Consider the following 17,566-nt stretch of genomic DNA (forward strand, 5'->3'; position numbering starts at 1 on the left):
CCCAGGCAAGCAGCAGAGAGCCCAGCCCGGGGGTGCAGGTGCAGAGATGGGAAACGGGGCAGGCACGGGCATCTCCGCAAATGCCCACGGAACCCTACAGGGCAGGGGTTCTTGTGCCCACTTTATAGGGGAGGGAATCAAGGCCTGTAGAAGGTAGGAAGCTCTTTCTGAATTTTTAACCCTGCTTTGTCAGCCCTGTCACCCACAAAGAAGGAAATTAAAGTGGTTTATTGGGCTTCCCTGGTGGCTCAGATGGTAAAGAATCTGCCTACAATGTGAGAGACCTGGGTTCGATCCCTGGGTCAGGAAGATCCCCTGCAGAAGGGAATGCCTACCCACTCCAGTATTCTTGCCTGGAGTATTCCATGGACAGAGGAGCCTGGTGGGCTACAGTCCATGGGGTCGCAAAGTTGCGAAGACACGACTGAGTGACTAACACACACACACACACACACACACACACACACACACGCAAGGTGGCTTTTAAGCAAGCCCTCAGGGGCCTCCCTGGCGGTCCAGTGTTTAAGAATCTGCCTTTCAATGCAGGGGACACAGTTTCAATTCCTGATCTGGGAAGATCCAAATGCTGGGCAGTAGCTAAGCCTGTGCAACACAACTGCTGAGCCCACACACCGCGATTACTGAAACCTGCGCCCCTTATTGCCCGTGTTCCACAGCAAGAGACACCATTGCAATGAGAAGCCTGTGCCCTGCAATGAAGGGTAGCCACTGCTCGCTGCAAGTAGAGAAAGCCCTTGTGACACAATGAAGGCCCACCACAGCCAAAAAATAAATAAATAAATAGATTTTTTTTTTGTTGTTTAAAAATCTTTAAAAAAAGATTAAGGATGCCCTCAAGCCCAGGCAGAAAACTAAATATACAATAGAGAAAATGAGGCTCACAGAAAGGAATATGGAGTCAGGGGTTAAGCTCCTCCTCCAAACGCTTGCCACCTGGTACTGCCTAGTTGCTAGTGGTGGATTGTACTTTGGTCCCGAGCATCCTGGCAGTCAAGGAAAAGAGGGAATGCAGTTCCTTTCAAAGGTATCCAAGGACTACAAGGAGAAAGGAAGCTAGAGACAACAGCTGTGGCAGAGAAACAGAGGAGGACCATCAGGCCCCTAATCAAGTCTCAGATTCCAAAATTCCTAGAAATTGTCCCACCAATCCCTATTCCACCGCCCCTTTCCCTCCCCTACCCGCCCCAGGGTAGAACCATCCCCTGACAGCCTCTAGGAGGTGTGTTTTCACATGTGACCACCAGATGGCGGTGCGGCGCAGGTCTCGGGTGGAAGTTTGCTAGATTCCCACGGCGGCCCGGTGGGCTGGAGGGGCCGGGAAGAGCCTGAGCTACCTCGGTGAACTAGTGTGGAACCTTCGGTTGAACCTCAATGAAGAAATCGGTCTCAGGCTAGGTCAGACTGCCCTGCTTCCTCGTAGAGGAAGGAGGAAGAGCCCTGGCCAGAGTGTCGCGAGTCCCTGGTTTGAGTCTCAGCCCTGCTTCCCATTCTCTGCGCAAAAGAGAACGTTCACCTGCACGGATCCACCTGTCTTCTTATCTGAGCAAGGGGTTGATAACGCCTTGCTGGGGGAAGAGGAGACTGAGCCAGCGTTGGAGAGATCGTGGTCACTAAGGTCAAGAACAGCCAGGAGGGGTGAAAGAACAAGAGCTCCTAAGATACAGGTGAGAAAAAGGGGGGCCCAAAAGAAAAGCCACAGGGGCCCCTGATTAGGGGCAAGGGAGGAAGTGGTCAGCTCTTCTGTTTCTTCTCATGGGTTTAGGGGTTTAGGGGAGTTCAAAGCGCCAGGACCTGTTCAAGTGTCGATGACAAACCCATCTTAAAACATCTTAAAAGAAAAAAAGAAAAAACACACAGGGAGAAGGTGTTTTTCAGTTCATGTGATAAAAAGCACAGGGTGTATTTGCATAACAGGATGGTGGGACTCATTTCTGGCCGCTAGGGCTTCCCCTGCCTTGGTTTTGCTTTCATATTGCCTTCGAAGGCAAGTCCCAATCTTACACCTGTCACTTCACAAGCCTAGCGTGTAGAAAGCGTCTCCTTCCAAATGGTTCCAACCAAAGTTCCAGAGCAGCCTCTCATTGGCTCCCGCTGGATCACACGCCCATCCCTTGGACCAATCACAGTGACTGTTACCTGGACCGCCGGTGTTCTCACCACTGGAATCAGGCGAGTCCTCCGCGGACTCGGCCCAGAGAGGAAGACAGGCAGGAAAAGAGCCTCCTCGACCAGCGATATTTCCCCTCCACCAGTCTTGTAGTTAGGCGATGGGCAAACAGCCCTAGGAAGTAGGGATCGGGGGCCACCACCCACCGTGGGGGCTTGTGCCAGACTCGGCTCCCCGCCCCAGTGAGGCACGTGGGGTGGAGTGGGGGCTTCTGGGCTCAAGTCTCTCAGTTAGTGAGCTGGGGGGGGCCATGGCCTGGGGCGGGGGGGGACGGGCGGCGGTTGAGTGCCTGGCCCTGTGACCAGCTGGAAGCAGACTTCAGTAGATGCCATTTCTTAACAAAGGCCTGCGGTGATGAGCTCCGTTACTGTAGCCATCACTGCTCTGGTTGATGAATAGGTGTTCCACGCAGCCGCTTCTGGCAGGATTCAGGAAAAAAGCTCCCTCCTCTCCCTTCTTTCTTCGCTCTCCCTCCTTCCCTCCCTCTAGTAAACACACCCAAGACTTGTCAGATCTTCCACTTCTCACCTCCTTTCATTCTGGGTGGTTTCTTTACTTTCTGTCTGACCTTTCCCACCGTCATCTGTGTCAGGGCCTCTGTGCTCCCAGGGTGGGGGGTGGGGAAGAAAGTGACTCATTAAGTGTGAGGAGCCTGTAGACCAGAGGAAGCACCAGACAGGCAGGCAGGAGGCTTCGGAGCAGCCTCGTGGATGGTGCTTGCTGCGGGGCCTTAGACAAGTCCCTTCCCCTCTCTGGGCCAAAAGGATGTTGGCGAGACCCGCAGTCCCAGACTCGGTGGTGGGTCACGTGCACCACGCGTGGGGTTCCGCATGACGGGTGTTCTGTGCTAACACTCACTTCTGAACAAACAGCATCAATAATTCAAGTGCCCCTTCCTTTATAACCTAGGAGAATTGGTCTTCTGGCAAGATAGAAAAAATAATTTCACGCTCCCTTTCCTCCCCTCCCATGATCACCCCTGACAAATTGTCTCTTTATTGCCTGTCACTCCAGCCATCATCTCACATCTGGGGTTCCATTTTTTATAGTTGCCAGCCTCACTCTGGCTCTGACTGGGACTGGCTTTTAATAGGGCTGCCATCAAATTCCAGTGAGGCTCCCCCCATTCTTTCACTTAGCAAATATGGCCTGCTTTGATCCCTAGGGACACACAGCTTACCTAGGATATATGAGAAGGTCCCCATCCCCCCCCCCCGGTTATTCATACTAAATTGTGAGGGGCTACTTTCTTAACTATTTCAAAGAAGGACATGAACCTAGCAATTTATTTAATGTTTACAAATTCCATTGTGCCTAGTATCTCTTTAATGCTCCATGAAGCTTTATACAACCCACAGTGAGTTCAATGCTCTTGAGGGCTGGGTAACCTCAGGCAAGTTGCTTGACCTCTCTGAGCCTCTGAGCCTCAAGTTCTTGATGAGTTTTATGGGGATAATGATAATGTCAAGGAGTTACTGTGAGGTTTAAATTATATCCCAGATGAAAGAAATATATCATCAATATTATCATCCTTGTCATTGTTATGAGGAAGGTTGTTAAGGGGGTTGGGGTGAAGATAGAGGACTATCAGCCAAAAGAAAGAGAAAGTTAAAGTAATCCTAATAACAATACTGAAAATGATACCAACAACTTCCACCAAGTTTTCCTGAGAGCTTATCAAGTACCCTGTGTGTGTTCTGGGCACAGGCATATATAACATGTCCTGTAACTTTTCACAGCAAAGGGGTGGGCCTTGCGTTTCCCCAGCTAACAGACGAGAAGACTGAGATGACAAGCTGGTAAGCCCAGGATTCGTGTCCACAGCTGTGATGGCCTCTGTCCCCAGGCGTGGTACCAATTCAGAACTATCAGGGTCAGACAGTCACCCCCTGTGGAAGGTACAGCTTTAGGGGTACGACTTCCCTACATCCAGAGCTTTCTAGGGGCTCAGTGTGGAGACATTTCTAGTTGGAAAATGGCAACCAGACCCAACCCCCATCCAAGGCCTTAGCAAAACCTCAGAATCCGCAGAGACTGACTTCAGGCCCCCTCTCTAAATTGTCCTCATCCCTATGTCTTCCTAATGCCCATTCCCTAGGACTGGCCGTGAGACCACGTCCTGGACAGTACCCCTGCTCCCATCGCAACACTTAGCATCTCTGCAGTGCACTTCCTAAAGTCCTGCTGAATGCTGGGACCTAAACACTCCAAGCTAATTCATACTAGGCTGTGAATGACTATCACACTTAACTGCCCCATTTCCCACTATATTCCTCAAGTCATTCATGACGCAAGATGCTCCACCAAAAAAAAAATAAAAGATAACAATAGTTGTGTGTTAGGTACTTTTGAAAAACTCTGAATACTCTATTCTCCCAGAGAGTCATTTGCTATTGTTGTTCAGTCACTCAGCCATGCGGGACTCTCTGCAACCCCATGGACTGAGAGAGTCAGAATTCACATTAAACTCTGGCCAGCTGTGAGTATTTCTGCCCTGTAGACACCAACAGTACGCAAAGCTACAGGACATAATATTTTTTTTTCAAGGAACAAAGTAACAAAACCTGTAAAACAGTCATTGATAAATCCTAACTGAGGGCCCGGGTTCAATCCCTGGTCTTAGAACTAAGATCCCACAAGCCACGTGGTACGGCCAAAAAAATTAAATAAGTAAATTTAATTTAATAATAAAAAGAGACGTGACTCTGTTATACATTGGAAACGGGGCTTCCCCAACAGTTCAGCAGGTAGAGAATCCTCCTGCAATGTAGGAGATGCATGTTCAATCCCTAGGTTGGAAAGATGCCCTGGAGAAGTAGCAGCCCGCTCCAGTATTCTTGTCTGGAGAATTCCATGGACAGAGGAGACTGGTGGGCTGCAGTCCAGGTGGTCACAAAGAATCAGACACAACTGAGCACTGTTCAGTAGAATGGGGGCAATAGTACCCCCAGAGAAGTGAAAATGGGTACTTGAGGAGCAAACGAAACCAAAAAAACCCCAAACATTATTATTTTTATGTATGAAGCACAGATATACATATATGATGGACATGGATCTTAATATATTATCATTATATTAATATAATATCACTAATAATATAATATCATTAATATAACATAATATAATATCATTATATTAATACCTGTGGTATTAAAATTCCATTGACAAAAAGGGAAGCAGTTTGGAAAACAATGTCTGAAAAGACTCTGGAGGGGTGGCAATAATGGAAAAAAGCTTGAGAAACACTAGACTTGATAAGAGAAGTTCCTTCCCAGTCTGAAAGTCTATGAACACGTGATTCTAAGTGAAAGGGTCAGCGGGAGTGCAGGGAGCCCAGCTTCCACCCCTGGTCGGGGAGCTACATCCCATGTGCCTCAGCTAAGACCCGGTGCTGCCAAATAAATTTTCAAAAACCGAACCCCCAGGTGGGAACAAACCTGGTCTCCTGGACTGAAACGTTTCCTCTCAAAATTCACAAGTTGAAGTCCAACCCCCAAGACCCCAGAATATAAGGATATTTGGAGAAAAGGTGTGTCAAGAGATCATTAAGTCAGGCTGTTAGGGTGGGGCTCTCATCCAAGAAGACTGGGGTCCTCATAAGAAGAGGAAGAAGCACCAGGGGTTCACACACAGAGGAATGTCCACGTGAGGACACAGGGAGAAGGCGGCTGTCTGCATGCCCAGGAGAGAGCCCTCCCCAGAGATCAGCCGGTGGCACCTTGATCATCAACTTCCGGCCTCCAGAACCGTGAGAAAGTAGATTTCTGTTGTTTAGACCACCCTAGTCTGTGCTACCTGGTTTTGGCAAACATAGCAAATGAATACACCTGGGATGTTTAAGGAAGGCATCACTACAGCGACACGAGGTCAGAGAGACCACGGGGGAGGCAGACCAAGACCAGCCTCGTCGGACTGGGAAATACTGATTTGTTTTGTTCTTGGGGTGGGGTGGGAAGTGTGGGAGGGTTTTAGCAGGGGAGCAAAGGTCAAACTTACTTTTCTTTTTTTTTTTTGCCACACTTGTAGGCTGTGGGATCATAATTCCTCAACCAGGGATTGAACCCATGCTGCCTGCACTGAGAGCGCGGAGTCTTAAGCACTGGACTGCCAGGGAGTTCCCCACCTTACGTGTTTAACGGGACCACCCTGGCTGCGGGGTGGAGAAGAGATTGTTGTTTGCAGTCGCTAAGTCATGTCTGACTCTTTGCGAACCCCATGGACTGCGGCCCGCCAGGCTCCTCTGTCCGTGGGATTTCCCAGGCAAAAATACTGGAGTGAGTAGCCATTCCCATCTCCAGGGGTCTTTCCAACCCAGGGATCGAACCTGCATCTCCTGCATTGCAGGCAGATTCTTGACCACTGAGCTACCAGGGAAGCCTGAAGAACAGGTTGTTCAGAGGCATAGTGGGATCCGGGAGACCGAGGGGGATGGAGGGAGAAGGGCTTGGACCAACGTCGGAGCAACAGAGATGGTGACTCGGGTTTGGGGTTCTAGTACATTCTGAAGGTACAGACACCTGGATTTGCCAGGCATTGGACTGTGGGGTGTGAAAGATTTTGGATTATTCCGAAGGTCTGGGCCCACACAGCTGGAACACATGGTTCCAGCTTGGATTGTGGATGGATTCTGTTTGAGATGTACATCAGGCATCCACGTGGAGGTGTCGAGGAGGGAGCTGGTATCCAGGGATGGAGTCCGGAAGAGAGGTCAGGGCAGCGGTAAACTCCGGGGAAGAACTGCCTGCCAGCCCTCTCCCATCAGGGACTGAGGTCCTTGCTTATGTGCCCCGCACGCCCGAACCTCCCCATCACAGCACCCGTCACAGGAGATCGTGGTCCACTGGGCACTTTCTGCCTTCCCCACCCAACTGCGTGAGAGAAATGGTTTTGTGTCTCTTGATTACCATTTGCCAGGGCCTAGGGGCCCAGGAGGTCCCAGGCACGTGGCTGTTTGAATGAACCGGATACCACAAAGAGGGGTTAAAAAAATGACTAAAAGTGCCGGTGTTCCCAAACACTGTCCTCCCCTTCCGGAGCCAGATAATGTTATCTTTTCCAGCAGGCGGTTCAGAACCCTGCCCCTTCCTGACTCTATCAGACTTACTTATGACAGAGGAAGACAGTCCGGAAAATAGCCAGATGGCTTATGATTGTTAAGACAATCCATATACAAAGAGCCAGGAGAAACAGTAAGGGCGGGGCGGGCTGGGGCGAGGAATGTGTGTGTACAGATCTGGCCGCTCGGGGTTCAAAAGGAATGGGGAGTTCCTTTCCTTGTTTTAAAACCTTTAAGGAGGAAGGTGTTAAATGTGACTCCAGGGTAGTATGCGTGAGAAAGAACTGGGGAGAGAAACAAGGAAGGTGTGAAGCTTTAGGGGAGAGGACTGGCTCCCCCCATGCATGGCTTTAAAAAAAGCACACACTTAGGACAGTTTATTGGGAAGACAGCAATCAGACATACGTGCACCTGAGTTTGGTGGGAGAACGGATCCCTGTATATGTATGACCGAGTCCCTTAGGACTGCCCACCTGGAACTACCACAACATTGTTAATCGACTACATCCCAATATAAAATAAAACATTTAAAAATAAATAAATGTACGTGCACCTTCCCTGGTAACTCAGCTGGTAACAAATCCTCCTGCAATGCCGGAGACCTAGGTTCGATCCCTGGGTTGGGAAGATCCGCTGGAGAAAGGATAGGCTACGCAGTCCAGAATTCTGGCCTGGAGAATTCCATGGACTGTATAGTCCATGGGGTCGCAAAGAATCGGACACAACTAAGTGACTTTCACTTTCAGTAAAACAGCAGCAAGGTTCTTGAAGGGAAAAAAATCAGGAAACAAAAATGAACAAAACTACAGATAGAAGCAGATAAAGCCCAAATCATTGTAGGAGATATTAACAGCCCTTTCTGAGTGATTGATTAAAAAAAAAAAAAAAACTAATTTTTAAAGAATTGGCAAGGATATAGAAAAATCCTACCAAAGTTGTGAACCAACTTGACCTAGTCCACATTTATAGAACACTATACCTAACAACAGCAAGATTTTAAAGTTTTCAAGTCTATCAGAAATAGACCATAATCTGGGCCATGAAATAAGTTTCATTAGAATATTGAAATCTTGAGTATGTTCTCTGATCACAATTAACAAATCAATAACAATAAAATATGTAGGAAATCCCTAATATTCAGATAGCATATCCCTAAGTAACCCATGGATCAAAGAAGAACTCATAAGGGAGACAGGAAAATATCAAACTGAGTGATAATGGAAACACATCAAATCACAAATTTCTGAGAAGCAGCTAATGCAGTGATTGCAGGGAGAGTCTTAACTCTGACTATATGGGCGTGCATGCGCGGGTGCATGCTAAGTCGCTTCAGCAGCGTCTGACTCTTTTCAAACCCATGGACTGTAGCCCGCCAGGCTCCTCTGTCCATGGGATTCTCCAGGCAAGAATACAGGAGTGGGTTGCCGTGCCCTCCTCCAGAGAGCCTCCCCACCCAGAGATCCAACCTGCGGCTCCTGCATCGCAGGCAGATTCTTTACCGCTGAGCCACTGGGGAAGGTTCGACTATGTGGTGTGTGTGAGTTAGTCACTCAGCCGTGTTTGACTCTTTGCGACCCTGGGCTGTAGCCCGCCAGGCTCCTCCATCCCTGAGATTCTCCAGGCAAGAATACTGGAGTGGGTGGGTAGCCATTCCCTTCTCCGGGGATCTTCCCAACCCAGGGATGGAACCCAGGTCTTCTGCGTTGCAGGCAGATTCTTTATCATCTGAGCCACCAGGAAAACCCATATGGGGGGAGGGGCCATAATTAATGACTCAAGGGTCTGCCTTTAAAAGCTAGACAACAGACGAATAAAGTAAACCCAAAATAATAGAAGATGAAAAACAGGAAGGATAAGAGCAAAACTCAGTGAAATGAAACACAGACGAACGACCGAGAAAATCAACAAAGCTACACTTCGATCCTCTGAAAGGATTCACAAAGTGGAAAACCACAGGGTAACACTAGACCTTTTATTTTAGTATTACTTTTAGTTTTTCGTGCTGACTGTGCGTGGACTGGCCCACGGGATTAACTGGGTGCATACGGGTGACGGGGCGGGCAGAGGAGAGAGCAGGCAGCAGCGTCCGCGGTTCCTCTGTTCCAGACAAGCACGCGTCCCCTGCTCAGCGCCGACCCCTCTGCTCACTGCTGGATCCTTCGGATGCTCTGCACCTGGAAGGTCTGGGCGTGAGAGCCCCACTCCCGGAAGTGCTTGTAGTCGCCTGAGTGGTGGTCACACTCCAGCACGTACTGAAAACCTCGATAGCCAGGAAACTGGGAGCAGACCCAGCTGGAAAAGGGAAGGGGCACACCATTACCTTTCGAGAGGCACCAGCTTGGCAACCACGGCAGAGACCCAGGGGGCCCCGAGGCTGCGAGCCCACTCCAGCCCCCCAGGCGTTCCTGCCCAGAACACGCCCTGCTCTGCCCGCCACTGGAATCTTTTTGATCGTGCGCTTCCGTCTGCCAGCAACACCGTTCTGGCCCTTCTTTGCCTGGTCGAGTTAATATTTATCGTCCAGGTATCAGCCTGATCTTCATTGCAAAGGGGGCGGTCTGACATCTCCTCCAAATCAGGCCATGGTCCCTCATCGGACCTTTCTAGGTGCCTCAGGAGGTGTCCCCCCGCCCGCTCAACCTCGTCTCCGCTCCTGCCTCGATCCACTTACGCCCCCGAGTGGACGTGGAAGGAGCCCACTTCATTGCCATCCCAGCCCATGGCCTGCAGGGAGGGGTAGTCATCACTCAGGTCTCCTTTCCTGCCCAGGAAGTTCTCCTGCTCGAAGATGGTCAGCCTCGAGTCACGGTGGTTCTGCAGACACAGGGACAGAGTCGGAGCATCAGGGTGTCAGCCGGAAGCCCCAGCCGGCCCCAGCACCCCAGCTCTCGTCTCCAAAAACCAGCCTTCCTCACCAGCCCTCTGGAAGGACAATAAGGCAACAGGCACTGGAAACCTTACAAGAGACAAAACCTTCCAGAAATTCACACAAAATAAACAAGGACAACAAGCCTTGGTGATAAAAGAAAAAAAGAAAAGAATCAAAAAAATCAGTATGACAGCCCGCAGCAGGGGATCAGGGAGTAAGCCGGAGTGTTACACTAGGGTTAAGAGAAGGGTGTGGAGATCTGGGTTCAAATCCTGGTTCTCCACATGTCAGCTGACTGAGCTTAAAAACATGCCCCACACATATACGGTGGAATATTACTCAGCCATTAAAAAGAATGAAGTAATGCCATTTGCAGCGACACGAATGGACCTGGAGAGTGTCATACTGAGTGAAGTAAGTCAGACAGAAGGAGGAAATGCCATGTAACACTCCTTATATGTGGAATCAAAGGAGAAACGATGCCAATGAACTTAACTTACAAAACAGGAAGAGACTCACAGACTTAGAGAACGAACTTAATGCTTGCCGGAGCGGGAAGACGGGGGGATGGGATCGTTAGGGAGTTTGGGGTGGACATGTACACACTGCCATATTCAAAATGGATAACCAACAAGGTCCTCCTGTAGAGCACACGGAACTCTGCTCAATGTCCTGCGGCAGCCTGGATGGGAGGGCAGTTTAGGGGAGGATGGATCCATGTATATGTGTGGCTGAGTCCCTTCCCTGTCCACCTGAAACTATGGCAACATTTGTTAAATTGGCTATACCCCAATACAAAATAAAAAGTTTAAACAGACAAAAACCCTGCCCTCACAGCATTTCTGAGCCTGTTTCCTCATCTATAAAATGAAATTAACCACATCTACTTCTGCAGAACTCGTAAACCAGGTAAAGGCAGGGATCGCGTCTGGGGGAGTCCACGCGGGTCCCCACATGGGCACAGTGGCTGGGCTGTCTGTGAACAGTGAACAACCATAACACGGTTACTAGGTAGGTCACCATGGAAAATGTCACAGGTGAGATTTAATCACCCGGAGGGTGACTGGCATATATTTGCAGAGCGGGTAAGGCTGGTTTCCAAGCTTTAGGTTCATTCTGATTCAATTTGTATAACCAAATGATGTGCATATGTAGATATATAGCTATAGATGGTATAGATACACAGATCTAGACATCGATACGGACATCAATCACTGCAGATAGAATCTGTGGGTAGCACAGAAACCAAGGAAATCTCAAGTACTGATAACAGTAGGCTTCTATCTCAGAAGTGTGGGTATAAGTGACTTTTATTTTCTTATTCAGCCATATTGGGTTTTTCCCTGAACTTTAGGAGATAAATACATGTGCTGCAGTTATTTAAAATTCATTAAAATTGTTTTTGAAGGAGAAAAATACACCTTTTTGAGCCTCAGTTTTTTCATCTGTAAAACGGGGGTAATAGTACTCACCTCTACCCATACTCTGTAAACAGTAGCTAAAATATAAAATCAGGAACACTGACAATGAATTAGGAATAAGAAATAGGACCCTTCACATCGCCCTGCTATCTCTGGTACCCAGCCTCTCCCAGTGGTCCCTGAGTCATGAAAAGAGAGACACAAGGACTTCTCTGGTGGTCCAGAGGTTAAGACTCCATGCTCCCAACACAGAGGGTATAGGTTCAGTCCCCGATCAGGGCACTAAGATCCCAAAGTCCGCACAGCACGGCCGGAAAAAAGGAAAAGGACAGAAAACAGGAAGGAGTTTATATCACAACCAGAGTTCCGACGGGCAGAATGTCTGTGGTAGGCTCTGTCCACATGTACATTCTTCTCCCCAGAACTTAAGTACTATGGCCCCATTTCAAGATGAAGACACTGAGGCTCAGAGAGGGGAGGGACTGCCACAGCTTGAAGCAGTGACACGAGAATCTGAACTCTGGACATCCAATTCCCAAGCCCCACTGGAGGGGCTCAGCGCACCACCCCCGCCCTCAAGGACCAGGCGGTGTTGGGACTCACGGCGCAGGCCACGGGCCGGAAGGAGGTGAGCCGCTCGGCGGGGTAGGACGTGTTGCCGCTCCAGGCGTCCCAGGATGGGTACTCGCCCCGCTCCAGCACATACTGCTGCCCTTGGAAGCCGGCGTGCTCAAAACCCACCCACCTGCCGGCAGAGGGGAGAGGGTGCGAGAGGTTAGGAGGCTTCCGACCCTGAGTTCTAGGCCAGTGGTTGTCATGCAGGGGTGACTTTGCGCCCCCCACCCCACCCCACCCAAGGAGGCAGTGAAAATGTCTGCAGGCATTTTTAGTTGTCTTGCTGGGAGTCAGGAGGAGAGAGATTTGCAACTGGCATTTGTGAGTAGAGGCTGGGGACGCTGCTAAACGTCCTCCCATGCCCTAGGCAGCCCCCAGCACGGAATTACCTGACCCCAAACATCCACAGTGCCGACGTGGAGAAGCCCACTGCCCCACTGCGCATCCTGCCCCTTGCAGGTACCTGCCACCCTCGGACCTGTCCCCCTGGGCCATGTAGATGAGACTCGAGCATACGCTGACTTCAGCCTTGGCCATCTCATTAATCTCCGTCTCTCTTTTTAATTTTTTCAAATTTATTTTATGTTTGGCTGCGCTGGGTCTCCGCTTCTGCTGCGGGCTTTTCTCTAGTTGCAGAGGGCAGGAGCGGCCTCTAGTTGCGGTGTGCAGGCTCCTTATTGCGGTGGCTTCTCTTGTTTTGGAGCACAGGCTCTAGGGCATGGGCTTCAGTAGTTGTGGCCCGTGAGCTTAGCTACCTCAAAGCATGTGGAATCTTCCCCAATCAGGGATCGAACTCCTATCTCCTGCCTTGGCAGGCAGATTCTTTACCACTGGACCACCAGGTAAGTCCTCTCTCTCCCTCTTTTTAAATAAAACATATCTCATGCTCAGATCTCAGTCAGGCAGCAACAGTTAACTAAAAATTACTAGCATTATTTTTCACTGTATTTTTAGTTACCTTCCACTTTTGGTGAGTGATATTGACTGTTGATTTGTGCCTAACAGGGACATTTCAGACCCAACACTGGATTTTGAAGGTCTGCCCCACAAGGCTGCCTCATCCAATGGGCAGACCCTGTGTGAATGGCGCCCCTCCCCAGCGCAGCTACATTTGGGCAGTGCACAACCCGTGCAACCTTACGCTGCCGTCCTTTATGCTCCCCAGCATGTCAGACCCACGGAGGCACACCAGTACAGTTAGAGCCTGGGAAGATAGGACCTAGAACGCCTAAAAGTCCCAGCACCCCTCTCTAGATACCTTCCTGTCTCCCCAATCCCAGTTCCGATCCCCCTGGACTCACGCGCCACTCAGCACTTTCAAAGATCGAACAGTCTCGAAGCCAAGCTCCAGCACGCTGGGGCACTCAGCCGTGAACTCATGCCGCCGGCCCTGGAAGCCCTCCTCATCCCACACCACGATCTATGCCGGAGAGAAAAGGTGGGGACCCACATCAGAGTCCTGGGCAGCTGGGGGGAATGCGGGGCGGTGAGGGGTTAGGGATGCACCCCAGGACTCAGTGTGGGGCAGGCCAGGTAACGCTGGGACGGCAAACTCAGATGCCTCCAGGGTCCAGGGAGGGGACGGTGAGAGCTGAGACCCCGGGAGCACAGGCCCTGCTCAGCGCCACCTATTGCTGCCACATGGTAATGCAACCAACAGTCCAATTTCCCCCAAGACAACCCTTCTTACCGAACCTCTCTGTGAACTCTCCCGGTCTTCAAACGCTGATGACAAATTCAGAGGTTTTAGGTGTTTTTTTTGTTTGTTTTGTTTTTTTTTTAACACAGAGGAAACCAAAGGAATCATGCCCAGAGACTGTGCAACATCACCAGTTTGCCTTTTCTGCCAGTAACAGTGGTGTTGCTCAGTCGAGTCCGACTCTTTGTGATTCCATGGACTGTAGCCCGCTAGGCTCCTCCGTCCATGGGATTCTCCAGGCAAGAATACTGGAGTGGGTTGCCATTCCCTTCTCCAGGGGATCTTCCCAACCCAGGGATCGGACCCGGGTCTCCTGCGTTCCAGGCAGACTCTTTACCATTTGAACTACAGGGAAGATCTGTCGCTTTCTGCCAGAGAGACGGTTAAATTCGAGGACCAGAAGTCCCAAGTTCAAATCAAGAACCTCTGTGTGTGACCTTGGGCAAGAACCTCTCCCTCTCGGAGCCTCGACTACATCCTCCGTGAAATGGGCCCTCATTACCGGCCCCACTCCAGGGGTGCGGTGGGGATTGAGAGAAGGTGGGGCAGGGGTCCGCAGGCCCTGGGCTTGACCTGTGCCCTCCCCCTCCCCAGACCCAGCACCTCTCCCTACCTTCCAGTGTCCCGCCGACTTGGTGCACTGCAGAGACATGCCGCTCATTTCCTAGGCGACAGAAGAAGATGAGGAAGCTTCCACCCCGACTCTGCTCCCCTCCTTGAAGCTGAAGTCTGGTTTGGGCAGATGGGTACCCAGGTGGGGCCCAGAAGTGCCCAAGATGAAGGGCAAAGTGTGGCTTTGGGCAGTCTCCTCCTCCACTTTCCAATACCTTCTTTTCTTCCATCCTTTCTCTGTCTCAAAATGTACCCATTCCCCTACACCCCGCTCTGTGCTGTTTTACCTACTCAGTAGGGGGAATTTCCGCAGCTGCGGGTGGGTGAATGCTGTGCCCCTGGCAAGTGCCAAGGTGATCAGCTTGAGAGCCTCCCAAAGATAGCACCTGACCCAGAACGGAGGCTCTAAGAGCGGAAGTTGAGGCAGCAGGATTACAGGAATCATTTGGGTTTTAAACGGCGGTCGCAGGTACTGGTCTCGAGGTCTGGAGCCTGGTTCGATGAGGATGGCATTCGGGATGACTCAGTGGTATCCCCCCAGGACTGGGGACCAGGGGCTCCCCTGCCTCCCAGGAGACTCACCCAGAGCTTGAATCCCACCCCTTCTCCAACCCGGGGGACTTACCGAGACGGACCCAGAGAACATGCCAGACCCGGGAACGGCCAAGGTCAGGCTCTTATAGGCAGGGAGGAGAGAGGGCCCCTCGGGGGACAGAGCCCTGACTCAGCAAGTGAGTGACAGGAACAAAAGCCAGCCCTGCTTGTGGCTCCAATGGAGAGGTGTCAGCAGCATTGGCCTCGGCTGGGAGGGAGAGGCCAGGGTGCCCCCCTCGGGGATCCCCGGGAAGGAGGCAAGAGGAAGAAGGTCCACCCTGGTCCAGCGGTGGACCAAGAGTCCAAAAACCTCAGCCTTCCTAGCCGTGTGACCCAGGGCGGGTCCTCCCCCCATTTCTTCCTGTAAAATGGAGCGAGGATGAACTATAAAATGGCATGAGAGTATGTCACATGTCTGGCACAGGCATTCAACAAACACCCATCCCTTTCCCCTCTCCCAGGTCCCGTCTTCTTCCTCAGCTGGGGGCAATCAGGGTGGGCTTCATGGCAGAGGTGGCATTGAAACTCGGTTCTGAAGGGTGTGGAGGATTTATAGCGGAGTGAGATGCTTTTGCTAGGCAAGAGCGCAGAGGTGGGAATCTGGGGCTGGTGGCCCGATGGGGCTGAAGGAGTGCAGAGGGACACAGGCAGGACGGGTGGCTGGGTCAGGGCCTCCAGGGCCCACAAAGCCCAGAGAGGGGCCCAGCTGGCTCCGTGGACAGAGGAAGGCGCTGGTGGCCTGAACATGCTTTACAAACTGTGCCGCACCGCCCAACATCCGGGGCTCGGAGAAGTCACTTCGTGCACACGTCTCCCCCCACTCCCACCCTCTGAAATTGGCCAAAGAGGGTCCTCTCACGGCAGAGGGAAGAGCATGGGTGGAAACCAGATCCCTCCGGGTGAGCTGGAGAACGTGCACGTCAGCTCACGGAGCTGTGAGCTGAGAAGGCAACGCTAGTGCCCTCCTGGGTGGGTGATAGGCAGCCCTATCAAAGGTACAACTTTGACATCAGGTTGCCAGCAAGGTTAAAGGCCAAGGATGCAGCCTCCGTAGCCAGATGGCCCGGGTTTATGTCCCACTCTTGGTGGCTGGGTAACCTTGAGCCTGTTACTTCGTCTCTCCGAGCCTCAGTTTCCTCATATGTAAAATGGGTATACAGGTAAACTGGGTTCAGCCTAAGAGATGAGGTATTGTGAGGGGAAACGAATTATACACGAACAGCATCGCTCTTCTGGAACTGCTCCTGGAACCTGACATTCATCACATGTCTCCATGGTCACAGGCATTACTGCGGCTAATTTAAAAAAATTACTATTGAGACATCTGCACTTCCATGATTATTGCAGCATTATGCACAATAGCCAGGATGTAAACACAACCTAATTATCCATCAATAGTGGATAACTGAAATAACCTAATTATCCATCCACTCTTTATCCAATGAGTGGATAAAGAAGATGTGATATGTAGACATACAATGGAATATTATTCAGCCTTGAGAAAGAAGAAAACCCTGCCGTTCCTGACAACATGGATAGACCCCCGAAGGCATTATGCTAAGTGAAATAAGTCGGAGAAAAGACAAACACCTTACGATCTCACTTACATATGGAACCATAAAAAGACAAAATCAGGGAAGTGGAAAGTAGGATGGAGGGTGCCGGGAGCTGGGAGGTGGAGGGGACAGGGAGACATGCTCACAGGGCATCAACTTCCAGTTTTAGGGTTAACGAGTCTGGGGAAATAAAGTACAGCACGGTGATTACAGCTAATGATGTAATGTGTACTCAAATGCTGCTTAGGGAACAGATCTTACCTGTTCTTCCCACAAGAACACAAATAGTAACTGTGTGAAGGCAGGGAGGTGGCAATCACTTTGCAATTTGTAAATGTATCAAGTCAACATATGACACACCTTTACCCTCTGTTGGTTGCCAGTTATATTTCAGTAAAGCTGGGGGAAATGATTCCTCTTAAAGGTTTATTAAATACTTAATGATCACGCTTAATTACTTGAAAATACTTACTTGCATGAAAGCAAGAGGGCTTGGGTTCAGGAGTTCAAAACATGTGACTTCCCATTCCGTTTTACAGATGAGGAAATGGGCTGAGAGAGGGCAGAGGGATTTGCTTCGGTCTCCTCATCTGCGAAGAGGACCGATCCCAGCGCCCCCACCAAAATGATGAGGGTTACGGGAAGCACGTCCGTCAGGCTCAGAGTGGAGCCACCCAGGATGGGGGCGGGAGAGGGGGGCATGGGGGGGTGGGGGCATGGGAGGGGCCCCCCACCTCCGCCCGCACTGTTTGACTGACCGCCCATTGCTATGGGGGACACGGAACTGCCCCAGACATCTTGGCCTCGAAGCCCAGACCTGTGGGTGGCCCCCACCGCAGGCATCTTGGCCCCCGTTCCAGTGGCTGCCCCGTCCTGCGGTTGCTGCCCCCCCAACCAAGGCCTTGGCCCAGGATGAAAGGCTGCGGGGAGGGGGGAGGCTGGGAAGGGAGGGGATG

At 50.9% G+C, this 17,566-nt stretch overlaps 1 protein-coding gene and 1 long non-coding RNA gene across 2 annotated transcripts; one reads left to right on the top strand and one right to left on the bottom strand.

Annotated features, from left to right (window-relative positions):
* Window positions 1–1,346: 1,346 nt before the first annotated feature.
* On the top strand, window positions 1,347–13,532 carry LOC122421670. The gene is made up of 3 exons (XR_006263554.1): window positions 1,347–1,685; window positions 11,957–12,162; window positions 13,430–13,532. It is a non-coding gene; the product is annotated as an uncharacterized LOC122421670 (long non-coding RNA).
* Window positions 9,203–17,256, bottom strand: CRYBA4 (crystallin beta A4). The gene is made up of 7 exons (XM_043437854.1): window positions 17,083–17,256; window positions 15,086–16,349; window positions 14,462–14,512; window positions 13,451–13,569; window positions 12,138–12,279; window positions 9,916–10,058; window positions 9,203–9,536 (listed from the first exon to the last, which is right to left on the bottom strand). The coding sequence occupies exons 2-7, from the start codon at window positions 15,104–15,106 to the stop codon at window positions 9,389–9,391; spliced, it is 624 nt and encodes a 207-aa protein (XP_043293789.1). The 5' UTR covers window positions 15,107–16,349; window positions 17,083–17,256; the 3' UTR covers window positions 9,203–9,388.
* Between the last annotated feature and the right edge of the window lie 310 nt (window positions 17,257–17,566).

Source organism: Cervus canadensis, chromosome 1 (genome assembly GCF_019320065.1).
Source record: "Cervus canadensis isolate Bull #8, Minnesota chromosome 1, ASM1932006v1, whole genome shotgun sequence".
NCBI lineage: Eukaryota > Metazoa > Chordata > Mammalia > Artiodactyla > Cervidae > Cervus > Cervus canadensis.

Coding starts and splice junctions, on each gene's coding strand:
- CRYBA4 (XM_043437854.1), bottom strand. CDS start 15,106: ATGTTCTCTGGGTCCGTCTCG. Junction 13,570..14,461: donor AGTCGGCGGGACACTGGAAG/GTAGGGAGAGGT, acceptor TCTCCGGCATAG/ATCGTGGTGTGGGATGAGGA. Junction 12,280..13,450: donor TTGAAAGTGCTGAGTGGCGC/GTGAGTCCAGGG, acceptor CTCTGCCGGCAG/GTGGGTGGGTTTTGAGCACG.